The sequence below is a fragment of the Bos mutus genome, chromosome 5 (genome assembly GCF_027580195.1).
Source record: "Bos mutus isolate GX-2022 chromosome 5, NWIPB_WYAK_1.1, whole genome shotgun sequence".
Taxonomy (NCBI): Eukaryota; Metazoa; Chordata; class Mammalia; order Artiodactyla; family Bovidae; genus Bos; species Bos mutus.
The window spans coordinates 30498533-30516407 of NC_091621.1; the positions used below are offsets into that span (position 1 = coordinate 30498533).

At 33.4% G+C, this 17875-nt stretch overlaps 1 protein-coding gene across 10 annotated transcripts in view; it reads right to left on the reverse strand.

The window, feature by feature from the left end:
• The window catches only part of KIF21A (kinesin family member 21A), a 184776-nt gene that overhangs the window by 23570 nt on the left and 143331 nt on the right, over positions 1-17875 (reverse strand). For 7 of the 10 annotated variants that reach the window (XM_070370613.1, XM_070370607.1, XM_070370606.1 and 4 more), the window contains 11 exons: positions 16841-16948; positions 13681-13749; positions 13373-13587; positions 13076-13229; positions 12373-12567; positions 11862-11963; positions 10928-11093; positions 10427-10447; positions 5228-5288; positions 4718-4772; positions 2055-2266 (listed from right to left, as the gene is read on the reverse strand). In XM_070370613.1, coding sequence (XP_070226714.1) covers positions 2055-2266; positions 4718-4772; positions 5228-5288; positions 10427-10447; positions 10928-11093; positions 11862-11963; positions 12373-12567; positions 13076-13229; positions 13373-13587; positions 13681-13749; positions 16841-16948 — 1358 coding nt within the window. The remainder of the gene's footprint in view (positions 1-2054; positions 2267-4717; positions 4773-5227; positions 5289-10426; positions 10448-10927; positions 11094-11861; positions 11964-12372; positions 12568-13075; positions 13230-13372; positions 13588-13680; positions 13750-16840; positions 16949-17875) is intronic. The other 3 variants (XM_070370609.1, XM_070370612.1, XM_005887730.2) reach the window with 1 other exon arrangement.

Genomic DNA, 17875 nt, shown 5'->3' on the forward strand with positions numbered 1-17875 from the left:
TCTTTGAATGTAAACATCAATGCTATATTGCCAAATAGCTAAAATAATATTTTTTACTTTAAATACAAGTGTTTAAAAACATGTGTATAAGTTTGATTAGAATTGCTTCAGTTGAGGGAAAATTGTCTTTACAGTTTTGCAAGAACAAAAATATTAGAATATCAGAGTATGAGAAACAATGAGATTTAATGAATTAATATTTACACACTCACAAAAGAATACTACAGGTAATCACAAAGAACCCACAATTATTTTAGTTAACTAGTAGTTGAGTAGTGGCCATGTAATTAATAATTTAAGACTAGGATTTCTGTGCATAGTGGTAATGAATTTTAAGTGAAAAAATGAACTTTTGCTATCTTTGACTAGTTACATTAGTAAGAAAAGAGAAAAAAAAAACCACTAAGGAATTAACAAGTGGGATCACTAGAATGGGCTTACAATGATTCCTATTTGAAAGTGAAAACTAAATATAATTAAACTTTATGTGCCTGATTTTTTTAATTAGAGGAAAACATATTTTAGAAGTTCTGTATTATTTAAATCATAAGGCCCACTTGAGTAAATCATTTTACTTCATGCAATGGAAGTCATGTACTAATGAGTTATAAGAATCACTGTACCAAGCATATGACCAACTGTTGAATTTGTATAGAACTATATAAGCATCTTAATTTATGTTAACTTGATAATAAATCATGTGAAGAGACAGTGTCTAAAGATATTTTCTACAACCTGTCATGAATGATACATTTTTAAAACGGGGGGGGAAAAAAAGGCAACAAGGAGGTATTACCTGCATTCTGGAATCCAGGTCATAGATTTAGTCTTGAAGTTCCAAAAGTCTCTATTCATCTGATAGACTAAATGCTGAACACATAGGAGTCTCTAAAATCTGTTCTCAGCTCTATATCACTACCTTCACCGAAAGCATTTTTTCTACTGTTATCAAAAAAGCACTGAAGCCATAAGCTATACTGGTTAGCAATCTCTAATAGCAAATCCAATTATTAATTACATAAGTCACCTCAAGCACATGCAGGATAGCTCTGTCATCATTAATTTTGGAACTAAAGATAGCAGATGGGCTTACTGAATGGAAGAAATGAAAATATCTTCATAGGATGAAGAAAGTTATGGGAAACAGATATTCAGGTTGGGGTGGGGAGTTTGTTATATTTTATTATTTAGAGTCATATAATGTGTAACACTTTTTGGCAATATTTCTCAATGCAGTGATGCACTCATCCAATAGATCATTTGCAAGATCATATGTGAGAATTAGTTTGAAATAAGGCATTAAAAATCTTTACCAAGTGAACGATTGATATAACTTTAATATAACTAAGACAAACACATGCTGGCCTGTGTAGGGAAATCTTTGTTCTCAAGATAATAATGAAAAATTTCTAAATAAGATTTGTCTTGAATGTTTTTTGTTAAGATTATCATAGAGGAGAGAGGAAACAGTCCCTCCTTCACATCTTTAATAATACAGTATTTACACTTTGTGTGTACACTCATCCCAGACATGCAATGTACTTCAAGGCAAAGAATTAGGAAGCTTCAAAATGTGTTGTTTTTAACTGGTATTTGTACTTTTCTTCAAGAGTTTCAGCCAAGGTTTATTATCCTGACCAGGCTCTTAGAACTAGGGTTTAACATAATTAAGAGCAAATTTAAGAGTTTTTTAAAGCTTCTGTTTTTATATTGTGGTTTTATAGTTACAACTTTAATTTAGGTGTTTCTAAATAAATTTTGCCTGTAATTTATAACTCAGCCTTTATAAAAATTATAATCTTTAAGACTCTAAAAGTTAAATATCAGACAAAGCAATTCAACAAAGAACATCTCATTTAAATTATTTTGAATGTGCAAAAATTAGGGATACAACACCTAACAGAAATTACTTGGAAAACTAGAGATCTTATTTACATATATTTTTAAAAATAGAAATAAGAAATTAGTAACATGCATATATATATATATATTTTTTTTTTTTTTTTAAAGAAAAGGCAAAAGAAAGGAAGTTAGTGTAGCTGGGCCAGACTTACATGCTGCCTATCTTAGAAGGGAAGCCAGATGGGGGAGGGAGCTCTTTTTCCCTAGCAGAAGTACTTGTCTCTGTATTCATTCCAATCTCTTGCCCTTCTGCAACAGGTGTAAGAGGGCCAGGTAAGGAGGCATCTCCTGTACTAGTGTCTGAAGCTAGTTCACTGCTATCTGCATACAGCAATTCCATTTGAGTGGTGGTTCTCCTTCGGGCCTAGTCAGAGAATGGAAGGAAAAGCAATCATATGCAAACTTCTGCAGAGAAGATGATTAGGCAATAGAGATTTAATATTAGTTTGAAATAGGTAAAACATTCAGCGTGTCTTTCCTAGCAAGTGTGTCGGACACAACATGTAAGATAGTGACAAGCCAGAGATACAGCCAGCTGAGAACTTTAGAGGTCATAATAATAGCCAATGCTTGTATTATACTTATTGTATGCCAGAAATTCTAAATAATTTACTCTATTAGTATATACTATTATCCCAATTCACAAAATGAGAGAACTAAAGTACAGGATAGCTAACAGTCCAAAGTCAAACATCTAGTAAGTGGCAAAGTCAGATTCAAAACCAGACAATCTGCCTCCATTATTATTATGCTATCCTGATACTAATGGCCAGCTTTCTCGATATATCATTTTAGAAAAAAAAAGAAGGAATAAATAAATTAAACCGAAAGATAGTTGCAGTGGCATTCAACTAAATTCTGATCTTTCCCAGGCTTAGATGACTTATTTAATATACATTTTAATATATATTGTATAATATATAAAATTATTTAATATAAATTTAAATTTTACATATCAATTTTTAAATCCGTTTCTCCATTTTTATGACCCTGCTCCCCTGATGCCCTAACTGGCTGTTTAATCTCCCTGATGGATATCCAACACCAGTCCATATGTTTTTAGCAGCATGGTAAGGCAGGTGAAGGTTATTTTATTTATTTAAGCACTCCCTTCCATATTCCTAAAAAAACAAAGAGACTACCTTGTTGTTAATACTTACAGCTGGCTATTATCACTAATATATTAAAAGATAATCAAAGTGTTTACCAGATTATAAACCTCTAAATGGTAGACACCCTGTTTTATTCAACTTTATATGGCTTGCATTTAATGTAGTGCTGGTACAAGTCTATTTAAGATATATAATCAATTTCATGTCTTCAATGAGTGAAAAATAAAAAATATTAGATCCTTTAGGTGTCTATGGGCTTGCCTGGTGGCTCAGACAGTAAAGAATCTGCCTGCAATGCAGGAGACGGGGGTTTGATCCCTGGGTCAGGAAGATCCTCTGGAGAAGGAAATGGTTACTCACTCCAGTGTTCTTGCCTGGAGACTTTCATGGACAGAGAAGCCTGGAAGGCTATAGTCCATGGGGTCACAAAGAGTCAGACATGACTAAGCGACTAACACTAGGCATCCATGCAGTACCAAAGGAGTGATAGATATTACCAGAAAACTTTTGGAAAAAGGAAGCCCTGCAGGCCAGCTTTTCACCGTATCAGTTTTCCCTATTGCCAACTGAATCATTTTCATGGAATTCCTAATCACAGTGGTTTTTTAAGGAGATGACCTTCAGGTTACCACTTCACGTCTCTCTCTGGATTTCACAGGGCCTGAAAGACCAAGTTACCTTAAGAGATTCTCTCCTCCACGTTAAGACTCAATCCAAACTATATTAGAATGTTTTCTTTGAGATTGGGTAATTTCTGGTCACTTAGAATAATCAAACTCAAACCACATATCACCAAACTGGTAGTTCAAGGACCATACACAAAGCCTGGAGATGTTTTTCAATTGGCTAGCTCAGTATTTTAAAGAGAAGGAAATTCTCCATTAAAATCCATATTTAAAGCTACTCTTTAAAGAGTTGAGGATCTGGTAGTCTTAGGCCCATATTCCTTGATGGCAAAAATAAGCATTAGTTAGTGATGCCTATTTGCTTTAGATGGGCCATGTCCACCTCAGTTAATCATAATGATTCCTGTTAATTATCTTATATCTAGCCAAATTATTTATCTATATTACCTGGCTAACCACTGTGGGCCTTATATCCATCCTGTGCATTAGTATAGTACTATTCTTTCAGGTCTTGATTTCATCTATTCATCCAACAAATATTTACTAAGCACTGCAAGAATTCTTTGTTTTCAAACATCTTAAAATGGATAGTTAACTCATCTAGTAACAAATGCTACCAACATGCAATCTGAAATATACCATGTTGTTTCTCACACCTGTAATAGCATGTACACTTTTTTTTTAAGTTTTACAAATATGCATTATAGTCTCAATTTTTAATACAATATGATGATTAAGAGTTGGCCTATTCAAACCATCTCAAGATATGTTAAAATAAATAAGAAACTTAGGAATGTATTAGAATGTTAAAATTTCAAAAATCTCCGGTCATTCTAAATTATTTTAAGCATTGTTCTCCATAATCATATCTTACCCAGCAGAAAAAGTACAAGAAAACAGTAAATAACAATTCCACAGAGGAGAAATTTGTCAATATAAATTTTTTTCAAGGGAGAATATGATAAAGAACTAAATTTCTATCATATGAAATCTTTGCCTGTGCCCAAGGCCTATGCATTTAATAGTGATAATAAAGAACATCAGAAAAAATGTTTACCTGGTATTTTCTATTCTTACCTTGCTTTTTGGTTTCACTTCACCACAAAGCTTCATAAGGTCTGAAGACAGTGAGCTGTGTGCAAATAAATAATTAATCAAATGAATAAAAGGAAACAATATAGAAAACTATATGACCTCTAATGAGTTTAAGTATAGAAAAAAATTTATAAGCCTATGGAAAACACAGAAAGACAATATTTAAAATAAAAATAAACTAATCAAAATAGTTCATTTTCCTTCCTTAAATATCTCAGTATTTTATTTTAAAATTTTTGATGGTTAAGCATTACTTAGTTTGGCTTCCATATTATTATTTCTACTGTTCTTCACTTAGCCATAAAATCTAAAATTATTTGTTTCATGTTAATTGATTCAACAAGATAAAAGTATTAAAAAACATGTGTGCCTGTGATGGATTCATTTTGATGTTTGGCGAAACTAATACAATTGTATAAAGTTTAAAAATTAAAATAAAATAAAAAAAATATTACAGAAGTCAACTCATTAAGTTTCTAAAGGTTCTCCTACCTTCCTTCTGATCCTGGACTGTGTAAAGGTACATCCTCATCAGTGCTGTCCTCTACATTTTCTAAAAAAAAAATGGTCCAAAATGTAAGTATTCTCCATGTCACACTTTGAATGACTGTAATGCCTATGCTATAATAAACATCAGCCTGAGGTCTTTCAACATGGGCACTTTGGTTTCAGTTACTGAGTCAAAATAGAAAAGTAAAAAAAATTTCTAGGAAACTCTTTTTATTATATGTCCTAGGATGAGAAAAATGTGTTCAAGATAGGAAAACCATGAGTTGAACGATAAAATAAAGAAGAACAGTGTTCACAGGATGGAAATGAGATCATGTATTTATCTGAGTATGTGTAATTATTTAAATATATTTTCAGAGTATGTATTTATCCCACACCATCCATTTATTCCACGTATGAAAAACCATTGAGTAAAACATGAAAGATTAAAGTAAATGCTGCACAAGCTCCCTTTAATCTACTGAGGCAACATCAAAAAATACATAAGTGTAAACATATATGTTGTATTTTATTAGTATTCCAATGTACTTATAGATTGTCTTCTATTTTTATTTTTGTTTTCAAGTAGAACGAGAGTATGTGTGTGTGAAGGTATTCAGAAGTTACACATCAGCATGCAGCTCATTCACATGTACATAAAAGACTAAAACTATAGGTTTCCATGCAATAGTTTTATAAATAAATACAAACAAACCACTGCTATTTCAGAACAGTAGCACACTGATGAAAAGAGAGAAAAAGGCAAACATATAAAACTAGTAGGAAGTCAGTAAATAAAACATCCACTTAAAGTAAATAATTTAAAATGTCAGTGAGCCCCTAACACAGGTGCAAATTTCCAAAACTTATACAATTTATTATAAAGCCACATCACAAAACTAAAGGCAATATTTTCAGTAATATATGTTAATTAAAATATGTAGAATTACTCTCCTTTAACTTTTACTTTTATATCATACAGGTGTATTATGCTCATAAATCATATTCTTAATTCCTTTCTCAGATGCTCCCATTCTTCCACACTGTTTAGCAGACAACTGGATAGAAATTCAGTAATAAATGATAGCATTATCTAAAATGGAGCCCATCTAATAGGACCCACAAAAAAGGAGTTTACTTTCTGAAATGAGGAAAATGGTGGTCTTCAGGGCAATATGTATCTCAAGCCCATACTTAGAGGCTGGGGGATGTGCTTCACAGACAGGATATTGAGTGCTAATGTAACTGAATTAGTTAATAACACAGAAAATGGAAAGAAATGACAAATCTAGTCTTTATTTTCCCATACATAAAAGCAGGCTAAGATTAACTAGTAATTTTCCTGTAAGGAATGATGAAACCAGGTAGAATATCAAACATCATGTAAGTGCTTAGTAAAAACTACTTAGCTCCTGCATATGCATGTATGCTTTATTCAGAGATGATTACAGTTTGGCATAACTAACCTAGCCAGAAGATACAGCCCTTCACCGAGACGTTCACCAAACCACACACCACTTCAGGCCTGAGCTTTGCCTGTGGCACTATATCCGTCTGGGCAGCAGGATATGCCATCATCTCACTGCTCTACTTTCAACTCTTAAGAATATAATTCCAGCCCAGTGTCAGCTTCTTTTCTCATTGTTAAGCATTAAAACTAAAAGCAGTGAGATTTAAAACTCCAAAATGTCTTAAAGTCATCCATATCAGTACATAGTTGCATAATCTCATGTCACTAGAAGCTAACCAAACAGTTATTATTAAAGTCTTATATTAATATAAATACGTATGGAGAAGAGTTAACATAGTGTTGCAGGGAAGAGTCAATTATGACTCCACATTAGATCTGTTTATTTTACCTTAACCTTTGCTTACTGTTGATTTTTTTCACTAGAAGTATACTGTCCATACATAATGGCCTGTCTCAGGGAATCCTGCCCCTCTGTTTGAATGTTAAACCAAAACGCCTTTATTCAGGATCCTGTCCACCTATGGATGACTACAGAAAGCAAGAAATTGACATATCCCCTCTCCAAGACTGGCCATTCCAGGTGATGTTTGCAAGGTTAATGGTCTTTTTGCTTTATTTCCTCACCTTTCCCCATTTCTGTTCTATAAAAGAACCTGGCATGCAGATCCTGATAAGATGATTATTTTGAGAAGTTAGTCTGCCATCTTCTCAGTCAGCCAGATTTCTGATAAAGTCATATTCCTTGCCTCAACATCTCATCTCTTAGTTAAATGGTCTGTTGTGCAGCGATCAGAAGGAGTCTGGACTGGGTAACAATAGCAGCCCAAGACTACTATCCTTAGAAAGGCGTTCTTGCAAAGTTGGACTTTGTTATCTGGAAACTTGGCTCTCAGAATTTCTCTAGTCACCAGTTAACTAATATAGTTCATTACACCTAGAATATTTGTGCAAACAATATTGCTTATGCTGAGAATTCCTGCTTTCCTTCCAGAATCTGGAATTCTGGTACTACTATATAAAAGGAATGTATGTGACTAGTACCCAGTAAAAACCTCAGGTGCTGAGTGTCTAATGGAATTCCCTGGATGTGAACAATGCACTCATGCTGCTGCACTTTCATTCCAGAGAGAAATGTATACTCTGTGTGATGCTTCCTGGAAGGAAAAGAGCATAAGAAAGCCTGGATATGGATTCTTCCTTACTCCATCTGCATCTTTTCCTTTATAATACTATTGTGTATCCTTCTTACATTGCTCTCATTAATCTTTGCCATGAATATAATTGTATACTGAGCCCCTTGAATCTTCTAGCAAACTCCTAAAGGTAGAGAAAGATCCTAGGAACAACAACATAAACACAGGTGGAGGAATAAGAAGGGGAAAATAAAGATGTTTTTCAATGGCTACAACAAGACACACCTATTAGCATGGAGTACTGGCCTCTAACCTTATGTTCATCATCCCAAGCCACATACTTGTTGCTCTAGGGCAACAACCTGCTTGAAGTCTTCATAAATATAATGTTGTGGCTAAATGTCCATGCTTTACCTTACTCCCTGCCAAGAGTGACTCTTCTGCCTAGCCCCCTTCTACCTTGTCTCTTGCCTAGCTAAATCTTTTTCTTCCTTTATGTTTCAGCTCAGATTTTACCAGCTCCAGAAAGCCTTCATCAACTCCTCCACTTTTGTTAGGTAGCCCCATTCTGTGATCCCATAACTCCCTGTACATATCTCAAGTCTCTTCCCTGTCACTCTCAGTAAGGTATAGTCCATGAGAGCAAGATTCTGTATCTTATGTTTGAATCCCAGCACTCAGCCCGAAGCTCGAGATAAATTGAAATTAAACAAAAAAATTTTTTAAAGCAATGTACATATGACCATCTAGTTTGTCTGTATTTACTTCCATGTTTTTCTCCTTCTATGCCTTTCTTCCAAGCACTTCTGGGTCTAGATTATGGCCTTAGGGAAAATTTATGCCATGAGTAACAGGTTGTTATCAGTTGAATGTATTCCTCTTCTGTGTTTTGACCCTTCTTTAAGCTACAGATAATTGAAAGTCGTGAAAAAGCAACAACATTCATCAAATAACAGTTTAATATTTTCTGCACAAAATGACATCAAAGAGGGCATTGATTTTTTTTCTTCCAAGTTAAAAGAGATAATAGACTTAAATAAGAATTAACTTATTACTGCAAGTTGAGCCACTAAGATGAAGAAGAACAAAGAAAAGGCAGAGGAGGGGGTGGGAAGAAAAAAAAGAAGGAGAGTGAAGAGGAAGAGGAGAGGAAATATGCTTAATAACATATGGAATGGCAAAAATTCTCATTATATTCCAGGAATTTTGGCAGCCTTAACATGGTTCTTTAATATAATCAAAATTTTTTCTACCTGTCTTTGTTATAGCTTGAGCAGGTTAAAAGTCCACATCTATATTACTGAGTTGATCTCAAGGAAATATTATTTTGAGATTTAACACACAGGACAAACTAAGAAAGATCTAATAATATCAAACAGCTCAAGTATTTTATTTGTGTAACATTCTACCATTTAAAATAAATTCAGATCCATAGACTGTTTAATGACCCAGAGAGGTAATTGCATTAATCTTTTAGCTACATTCCTCTCCTTCAAGAAAAATATTTTACAAAACTTTTGACAGCTGTGTGATTAGGAAAAAAAGTTAGGATCAGATTTTGAAATAATTTTAAATAAAAACTGTTCAAAAATAATCATTCGGGAGAATTGCAAAATCACCCTGATACTCCTGATCTTTCATATATATATATAACTACCAGGAGAAGCTCAGATATTATTCATGGGTGAGCATAGTTCACATGAATATTATAGATGCAAGAGCTAGAAAATCTCAACACTCAAATATCTCTTAAGCTGTTTCTAACTTGAACATATTATAATTATAAATATTATTTTAATCCATTCATGTAAAATTCTTTGGATAGCTTTATTCACGGAGAAGGCAATGGCACCGCACTCCAGTACTTTTGCCTAGAAAATCCCATGGACGGAGGAGCCTGGTAGGCTGCAGTCCATGGGGTCGCTAGAGTCGGACATGACTGAGCGACTTCACTTTCACTTTTCACTTTCATGCATTGGAGAAGGAAATGGCAACCCACTCCAGTGTTCTTGCCTGGAGAATCCCAGGGACGGGAAGCCTGGTGGGCTGCCGTCTATGGGGTCGCACAGAGTCGGACACGACTGAAGCGACTTAGCAGCAGCAGCAGCAGCAGCAGCTTTATTCAACTTACAATATTAAAATATATGTACTTAATTCTATAAAATTTAAGAATAGCTGAGAATCTATCAAAAATAAACCAAAGACATTATATATAAAAGATATATAACACAGAAAGATATTTATGAGGGTAAAATAACAAATGCATAGATAGATTTAAAAACTAAATAGGAATATATATCCCATTTTTTCCTACAAGAAATAGAAAGAAGGGCTTATGAAACTAGAGCCAAAACTGAAGTTCAAATAATAAAAAAGAAAACTATACTTCTTTAAACATCTAAGAATTTAAAAATCAAGAAATGTGTAAGACAAAAGACTTAGTATGTTTGTGGTCACAGATACATTTCAAAAAAGATCATGCAAAAACCAGCTGGCTGTCAATAAAAATGTTTTAAATAAGATGTACCACAATTAGTGTACATGAACAATTAGTAATTCATGCAGCTGTAGGGTACACAGAAAGCTAAACATACTTACCTAATGGTACGCTATCTAGATCTGTATAAATAACAGCAAAAAGGAAACAAAAAGCAATACTCCAATCAAAACAGATCCAATGTTAAGAACTCTCACATAAAACAAGATTATGTACCATTTATAAGATATGCAGAATAGATGCCATAGCAAACACTTATACATTTATTTTTAAGACAGTTAGATATGCAGAATAAAGTAATGAAGCTTGGTTAATAATTTAAACAACCAACTCAGAAACATTGTTGATCTTTTTTAATTCATAAAAATTGTTTGCTTAATAATGCTAAGTGAGTATTTTTAAGTTACTAATCATTTCTTGTAGTGACAATAATTATATCCCCCAAAATTTATACATGCAAATTAAAAAAGGAATAATTATTAAAAGCATAAGTAAATACAGCATCTATTCAGTCAAGCTATAGAGGAAAGAAGTAGAGTATAGCATACTCAAAGAGCAAAGTTACCATGCAATGTATTTAACTAAAATTCAATCCAAATTACCTTGTAAAGCATGGCCTAGTAAAGCATCTAGCTCAGGATTTAATTCTGCTTTCTCTTTCAACATATGGAATAAGAGCTGGTTTTGTGTAGCACTGGTTATTTCAGTTTGTTTAAGCCGACCTTCAAGTACTTTAATTTGAGCCTCTTTCTGGGCAGCCTGAAGACCCTATAACATTCCCCCCAATAAAAAAAAAATGTATCTTAGATGACACAAAACAGAATCAACTACATGAAGATCTGTATCAAATGACAAATGCATATGAGTCAGATTTGACATTAGATAGATCTTGATTCATCCTAGCTCTTCTGCTTGCAAACTCAGTGACCCTGAGCAAATGTTGGCTAGCTATTAGTATCAGAGGAATCTTCCTGACTAGTATCAGAATCTTCCTGATCCTCAGTTTCCTCACATTCAAAATAATACAAATAATATTTATTCCATATACACTGTAAGGATTAAGCAAGAGAACAAAACTAAAGGTATAGCACAGTCTCAATGTGAAGAAAAAAGGTGAGTCAGAAATCATTATCATCTTTAACATTTAAGCAGAAATTGCTTAAGATAAGGAGAGTGCAAATGTATTTTTTCCTGACTTTTTGAGTTGTAAAGAATCATTATTAAATCAAAATTATAACACTGAGTTTGTTTGCACACTAAGAGATTTTTCTTTTACCTTTTCCTTTGTTAAAGCAAAAAAGAAATGATTAAGTTGTTTACCTGTTCTAATACACAAGCGCAATAGATGAGAAGCTAATGGAATTGATGTAAATACTCCTGTCTTTTCTTAACTCTAAAGAAAGATAAAAGGAACACTTTCCATTGTAAAATACTCTTCCTCATTACAAAGGAAAGGGTCATTAGAAAAAGATAAACAAAACTGTAATGAATTAACGAAGGCTTAGGTTTTTCAGTAAGAGTGTAGTTAGATCTTACCTTATTGATGCCCATTGACAGGAAGTGATCTAGAAGGTATCGGGCTTCTGTAAGTGTGCAAGCATTAATGACTGCAGTGACATCCAATGTTTCTCCTTCTTCCTGCATCAAACCAGCATATGATGTATCATTACCTTGAGCTGAATGTATTTAACAGAAGACAAACCCTATTGCTTCATGCATTTATTTGATATTATTGGATTAGCTAATGAGACTTCTCAGAAAAGCATAAAAAAATCCCTACTCTAAGAAACATATGGTCTAGTTTAAAAGATAAAACATTTAAGCAGTTAAGAATTCAAGATGGATTAATAAATGATATATACGTTTTATCAATGATAAATAACATCACACAATCAGCAGAGAAAGCTACAAAGTAGGCAGGAAGGGTATACATGCAAAACCTGAGAATTATATTAAACTGTAGATTAAAAATTCCCTTTATATAAAAATTTAAAGTGCTTTTAATGACAAAAATACTTCTCATTAAACATTTTTCTTAGTTACAAACCTTTGCTTCTTCCATCTGCATGATATTGGCTTGACAATCAGAAATACTGTCATTGATATAATCTATATTAGCAGTTAATGACTCCATCTCTTCATTGATGTTAATCACATTTTTATCTCCTTCTCCATTCTCCTTGACTATCTTTTCCCTTTTCTTTGAAAGTTTCTCTCGTCTTTTTGTGAGTTCTTCCCGTTGCTATTGAGAAAACAGATTAGACTTTAAGAAATTATGTTCATCTCGGATCTTGAGAACTTTATGCCAAATGAAATAAGTGAGTTACAGAAGGGGTAAATCCTACAGGATCCCACTTCTGAGAAGCATCTAAATAGTCAAACTCATAGAAGCAGTAAAAAGAATGATGGTTACCGGGGATTGAGGAAGAGGAAATGGGGAGTTACTGTTCAGTGGATATAAAGTTTCAGTTATATAAGATGAGTAAGTTATAGAATTATTTACAACACTGTGCTTATAGTTGACAACACTGTGCTATACATTTTAAAATGTATATCAAGAGGGTAGAGCTCATGGCATCTGTTCTTACTACAATTAAAAAAAAAAAGATGTTCATCTATTCATACACAATGCAATCACCACCACCCCCAAAAAACACAGCTTGGCAAGTATTCAATTTACCCAACAAACAAATGTAGAAAACAAAAATTAACAGCTGAGAGAGTGCAAATCTACTCTCTACTTTTCACACCTTGAGCAGCCTATTCATATCAGCCTCCATATTGGAAATAGTCATTTTCTGCATGATGATGTCTGTGACCCTGCGTTCAAGAAGCTGCCACTTCATGCGAGCTGTTTTAGAAGTAAACACTCGGCCAGTCAATCCTTTCCTTTGATATTTTTTTCTATAATCATATAAAAACATACAAACATAGTTACTTATGTGCTTGTTTGATTATGTGATGCCAAATGATGAGCTGTTTTTCATTTAAGTCCAACATTCAGTGATGTAAAGATTACATCAGTAGGAACAGAAGAACATGCTTACCTGGTTCCATTTGCCGTGGGTGTAGGTAAGGCCTGAACTCTGGCCACAGGAATTCTCATTTTTTGCTGGGCTCCAGCTCTTAATGCATCTGTTTCTACAGCAGCTGTACTGGAACCTGTGTCCTGAACAGGAGTATCAGATGAGCTCAACTTCCGAGTGACTTTCCCAGCCACTTTATCTGACATGGGCCTTACTTGCCGACGAAGAGCTGTAACCTGAAATAGCAATGGAGACTGACTCATTCTCAGTCTATAGAAATACATAATTTATTTCAAAGCCAGAATGTTTCCTCCAAATGGTCTACTTGCCTCTTCTGTTTTGCGACGAAGAACCACTTCTTGGTTTCTTTTTTGGGCTTCTAGAAGTCTAAGTTGATGCTATAAAATAATATTGAATAAGTTAAAATAGTAAACTGAAAGATAAAATACTTCTTACTTCTTTATTTTCACTGTCCCATTTCACTGGGAACTGTAAGAATTCTCAGTAGCATCTGAGCTAATAATCACCTTGCATCCATTACTATGGACTTCGCAGGTGGCACTAGAGTTAAAGAACCCATCTCCCGCTGCAGGAGACATAAAGAGACACAAGTTCTATCCTTGGGTCAGGAAGATCCCCTGGAAGAGGGCATGGCAACACACTCTAGTGTTCTTGCTTGGAGAATCCCATGGACAGAGGAGGCTGGTGGGCTACAGTCCACGGGGTCACAAAGAGCAGGACACAACTGAGTGACTAAACACAACACAGCAGCAATAAAGGGCTTACTATATGCAAGTATCTTCCTAAACACTTCACAAATATCTCATTTTTGTTTTGGTTGCTGGCTGAGGCAACCAGGAAGAAACACAGTTTAGAATATTTTCAATAGATATTTTCAATACACGACCTTGTAATACAAGGTATACAATAATTATAAACTCTGGTTTAAATATAGAGAGAACATATATTAATTGTATTAGCACTTTATAATAACTTTGAAAATACTATATTGGTCAATAAAATTAACTGGCTACCAATTTGTTTCTAGGTAGTCTTTATGATAAAGAAAATTATTAATTACTTTAAGCCATTTTACAGGGACATAATTTAGGAAATAGTTTTGGACTAAAAATAAAACATGTTCTGGTTCTGTCATTTATTTAACTCTGTGATCATGGGCAAAGCTTTGGACTTGGACTTGATCACAAACATCTCTTCTAGGACTTCAACTCTGTGATGTAACAAATAGCTCTCTATGTTGTGCATCCCAAATTCAAACAGATGATTCATTCCAAGTTTATATATATTCTTATCAGATAGGAATTCGTTGAGAAAAGGACTCTGTCTTATCACTGTGACACCTTGCCTATACAATAATAGACAGGGAAGAAAAACTAATAAATCTTTTTAAATTAATGAACTATCCAAAGTTAAAATTAACCTATAGTTTCAAGCTTGTTACTAAATTTAATTTCTTCATATTAAAAATCAAATCTCAAGCTCACTCATAATTTTTGTACGACATACACAACATATTTGGTTCTCTAAGGGTTCAAATTGAATATTACAAGAAACACTTTAGACAGGAGTAGAATATGCACACAAGGCATATTTAAAGAGAGGAAAAAGTCTGAAATGGTAGCTTTTTATATGATTAGCCAGAAAAGAGACATCATATGTGTGGATAAAATTCAAAAGTTCAGTCTTGGGAATTAATTGTTCAATATTGATCTCTCTATACATCATATGCTGTTGTTGTTTAATCGTTGTGTCCAACTTAGTAATAAAGAAGTAGGTAGCATACACTGTAAGGAAATCATGCCTGTCACTAAAAAATTTCATTAAAAATGAAATAAATAGCCTAAAAGTCAAAACAACCAAAATGCCCAGCAATTGAAGAATGGATTAGCAAAATGTGCTTGGTACATATAGTCATTAAAAAAAAAATGTACTACTGATATATGCTATAACATGGATAAACCTTCAAAATATACTAAATGAAAGAAGCCAGACACAAAAGGCTACATATTGTATGATTCCACGTATACAAAATGTCTAGAATAGGCAAATACATAGGCAGGAAGTAGATTAGTTGCTGTCAGGAGCCAGAGGACTGGGAGTAATTGCTAATTGGTCTGGGGTTTCTTTTCAGAGTGATGAAAATGTTATGGAATGGTGATTGTTGTACAAATTTGTGAACATACTAAATATTTGAATTTTATAGGTTAAAACTGAGTTTTATGGCATATGAGTTTTATCAATTTTTTAAAAAGCAGGAAAAAAAGAATAGACCATATGCTAGAGTATGATTCTACCTGATTTCAGTAACAATGTACTGACATAAACAAAATCTAAAATCACCAGGTATTAAAAATGATAAAATAGACTGATTATTAAAATACATTAATATCTTGGGAAAATTAATACATATATATAGTTATAAATATGGGAGTCATCTGACTAACATATTTATTTTTCTATCTTATTAGTCATTCTCTAGCTCCCTAATTTCATCTTTAGCTCACAAAACAGATTTCTATTTTCTAAAATATCTTGTATATTCATGTTTTATTCAGGAAGAATTTAGAAAAAGTTGGGTGAGAAAAATGGAACAAAGGCTGGAACCTAATTGATATTGTGGTAAAGAAGATGATGGCTCCTTTAAAAAAAAAAAGTTATAAATAACTATATTGTCAAAAATTTGGAAAGAAAAAATCCAATCAACTAGAACCTATAATTTTAATACAATAAAATTTAGCATATTGATATGCATCTTTAAAATTTTTCTGTCATTGTAAATAAGCATTCATATATAAAATGTTACTTTACACTTAATGTTAAAGCATAGTCATTTTTCATTTTACTATGCAGTTTCCAAATTCTAATTGTTAACAGATGAATAAATACCCTTAAATGGAATGAATTATGATTTATTTAACTGTCACCTCTACTGTCACACATCTTAGTTGGTTTTACATTTTTCATTACTACAAATAACCTAAAGTGAAGATTTTAACATACTGTAATGTAATTTTTCTTAGTTTAAATTATTTGCTTAGTCTGAGTTCATGGAAACATAATTCTTGGGTCAAAGAATACAAAAATTTGTATAGCCCTTAGTAAAGTCTCTTCTAGTGAAGTCTGGTTATTAGTTAAGGAACATTCATAAGAATCTCTGTCTTTGGAAACACATTAAAAATCACTATTTTACTGTAACTACTTCCTTGGTCTCCCTAGAAATAATCAATTATTATTTGCCACTTTCTTCCATCTGATCATCTAGGATAAGCCTTCAATAAAACTTATAGTAATATTATACTGTTTTTCATAAACTTTTATGTTGAATTACTATAATCTACATACTATAATAAATTCCATATATAAAAATGCTTTATTGTCCCTTTTTTAATAAAGTTATCAAAAAATATCTTCCATTTATTAAACAATATTATTGACATACAGTATTTTTACATAAGTGGGTCCACTCACATCTCTTTTACGTTGATCCTTTTTCAGTTGAGCAATCTCTCTGTTTCTTCTAGATTCTGTCAATCGGGCTTTTTCTTGTTCTTCTTTCATTTGTTTCATTAAGCGAACCTAAAGTATTAGGTAAATATATCTACTGTGATTACCCTTTTCCAATATTCATTAAATAAATCATACGTATGGAAGTATACTCAGGATTCTGAATACTGAACAAGAAAAAATGTGGAGTTTTGCAACATGTTAAATGGTCAGTTCTTATTTTCATAAGATTAATGTATTTATATTTTGAAAACACTTCTAACATATTAATCCAGTGAACCAGTGAAGTTACTCAGTCGTGTCCGACTCTTTGGGATCCCATGGACTGTAGCCTACTAGGCTCCTTCATCCACAGAATTTTTCAGGCAAGAGTACTGGAGTAGGTTGCCATTTCCTTCTCCAGGGGATCTTCCTGACCCAGGGATAGAACCCAGGTCTCCCACAATGCAGGTAGACACTTTACTCTCTGAGCTACCAGGGAAGCCCTTTTTAACATATGAATACTTCTATCAAATTACTTACTGTTCTAAGCTTTTTATATTCAATCCAGGGGTTTTATTACTAGAATAAGTTTTTGGTATTTAACTTATTATCAGTAGCTGTGTGACCTTGAACTAGTTACTTAACCACTCCAGGCTTTGGTTTTCTAATGTATAAGATCATGGCATCTGGTCCCATCACTTCATGGCAGATAGATGGGGAAACAGTGGAAACAGTGTCAGACTTTATTTTTTTGGGCTCCAAAATCACTGCAGATGTTGACTGCAGCCATGAAATTAAAAGACACTTACTCCTTGGAAGGAAAGGTATGACCAACCTAGATAGCATATTGAAAAGCAGAGATATTACTTTGCCAACAAAGGTCCGTCTATTCAAGGCTATGGTTTTTCCAGTGGTCATGTATGAATGTGAGAGTTGGACTATGAAGAAAGCTGAGCACCAAAGAATTGATGCTTTTGAACTGTGGTGTTGGAGAAGACTCTTGAGAGTCCCTTGGAC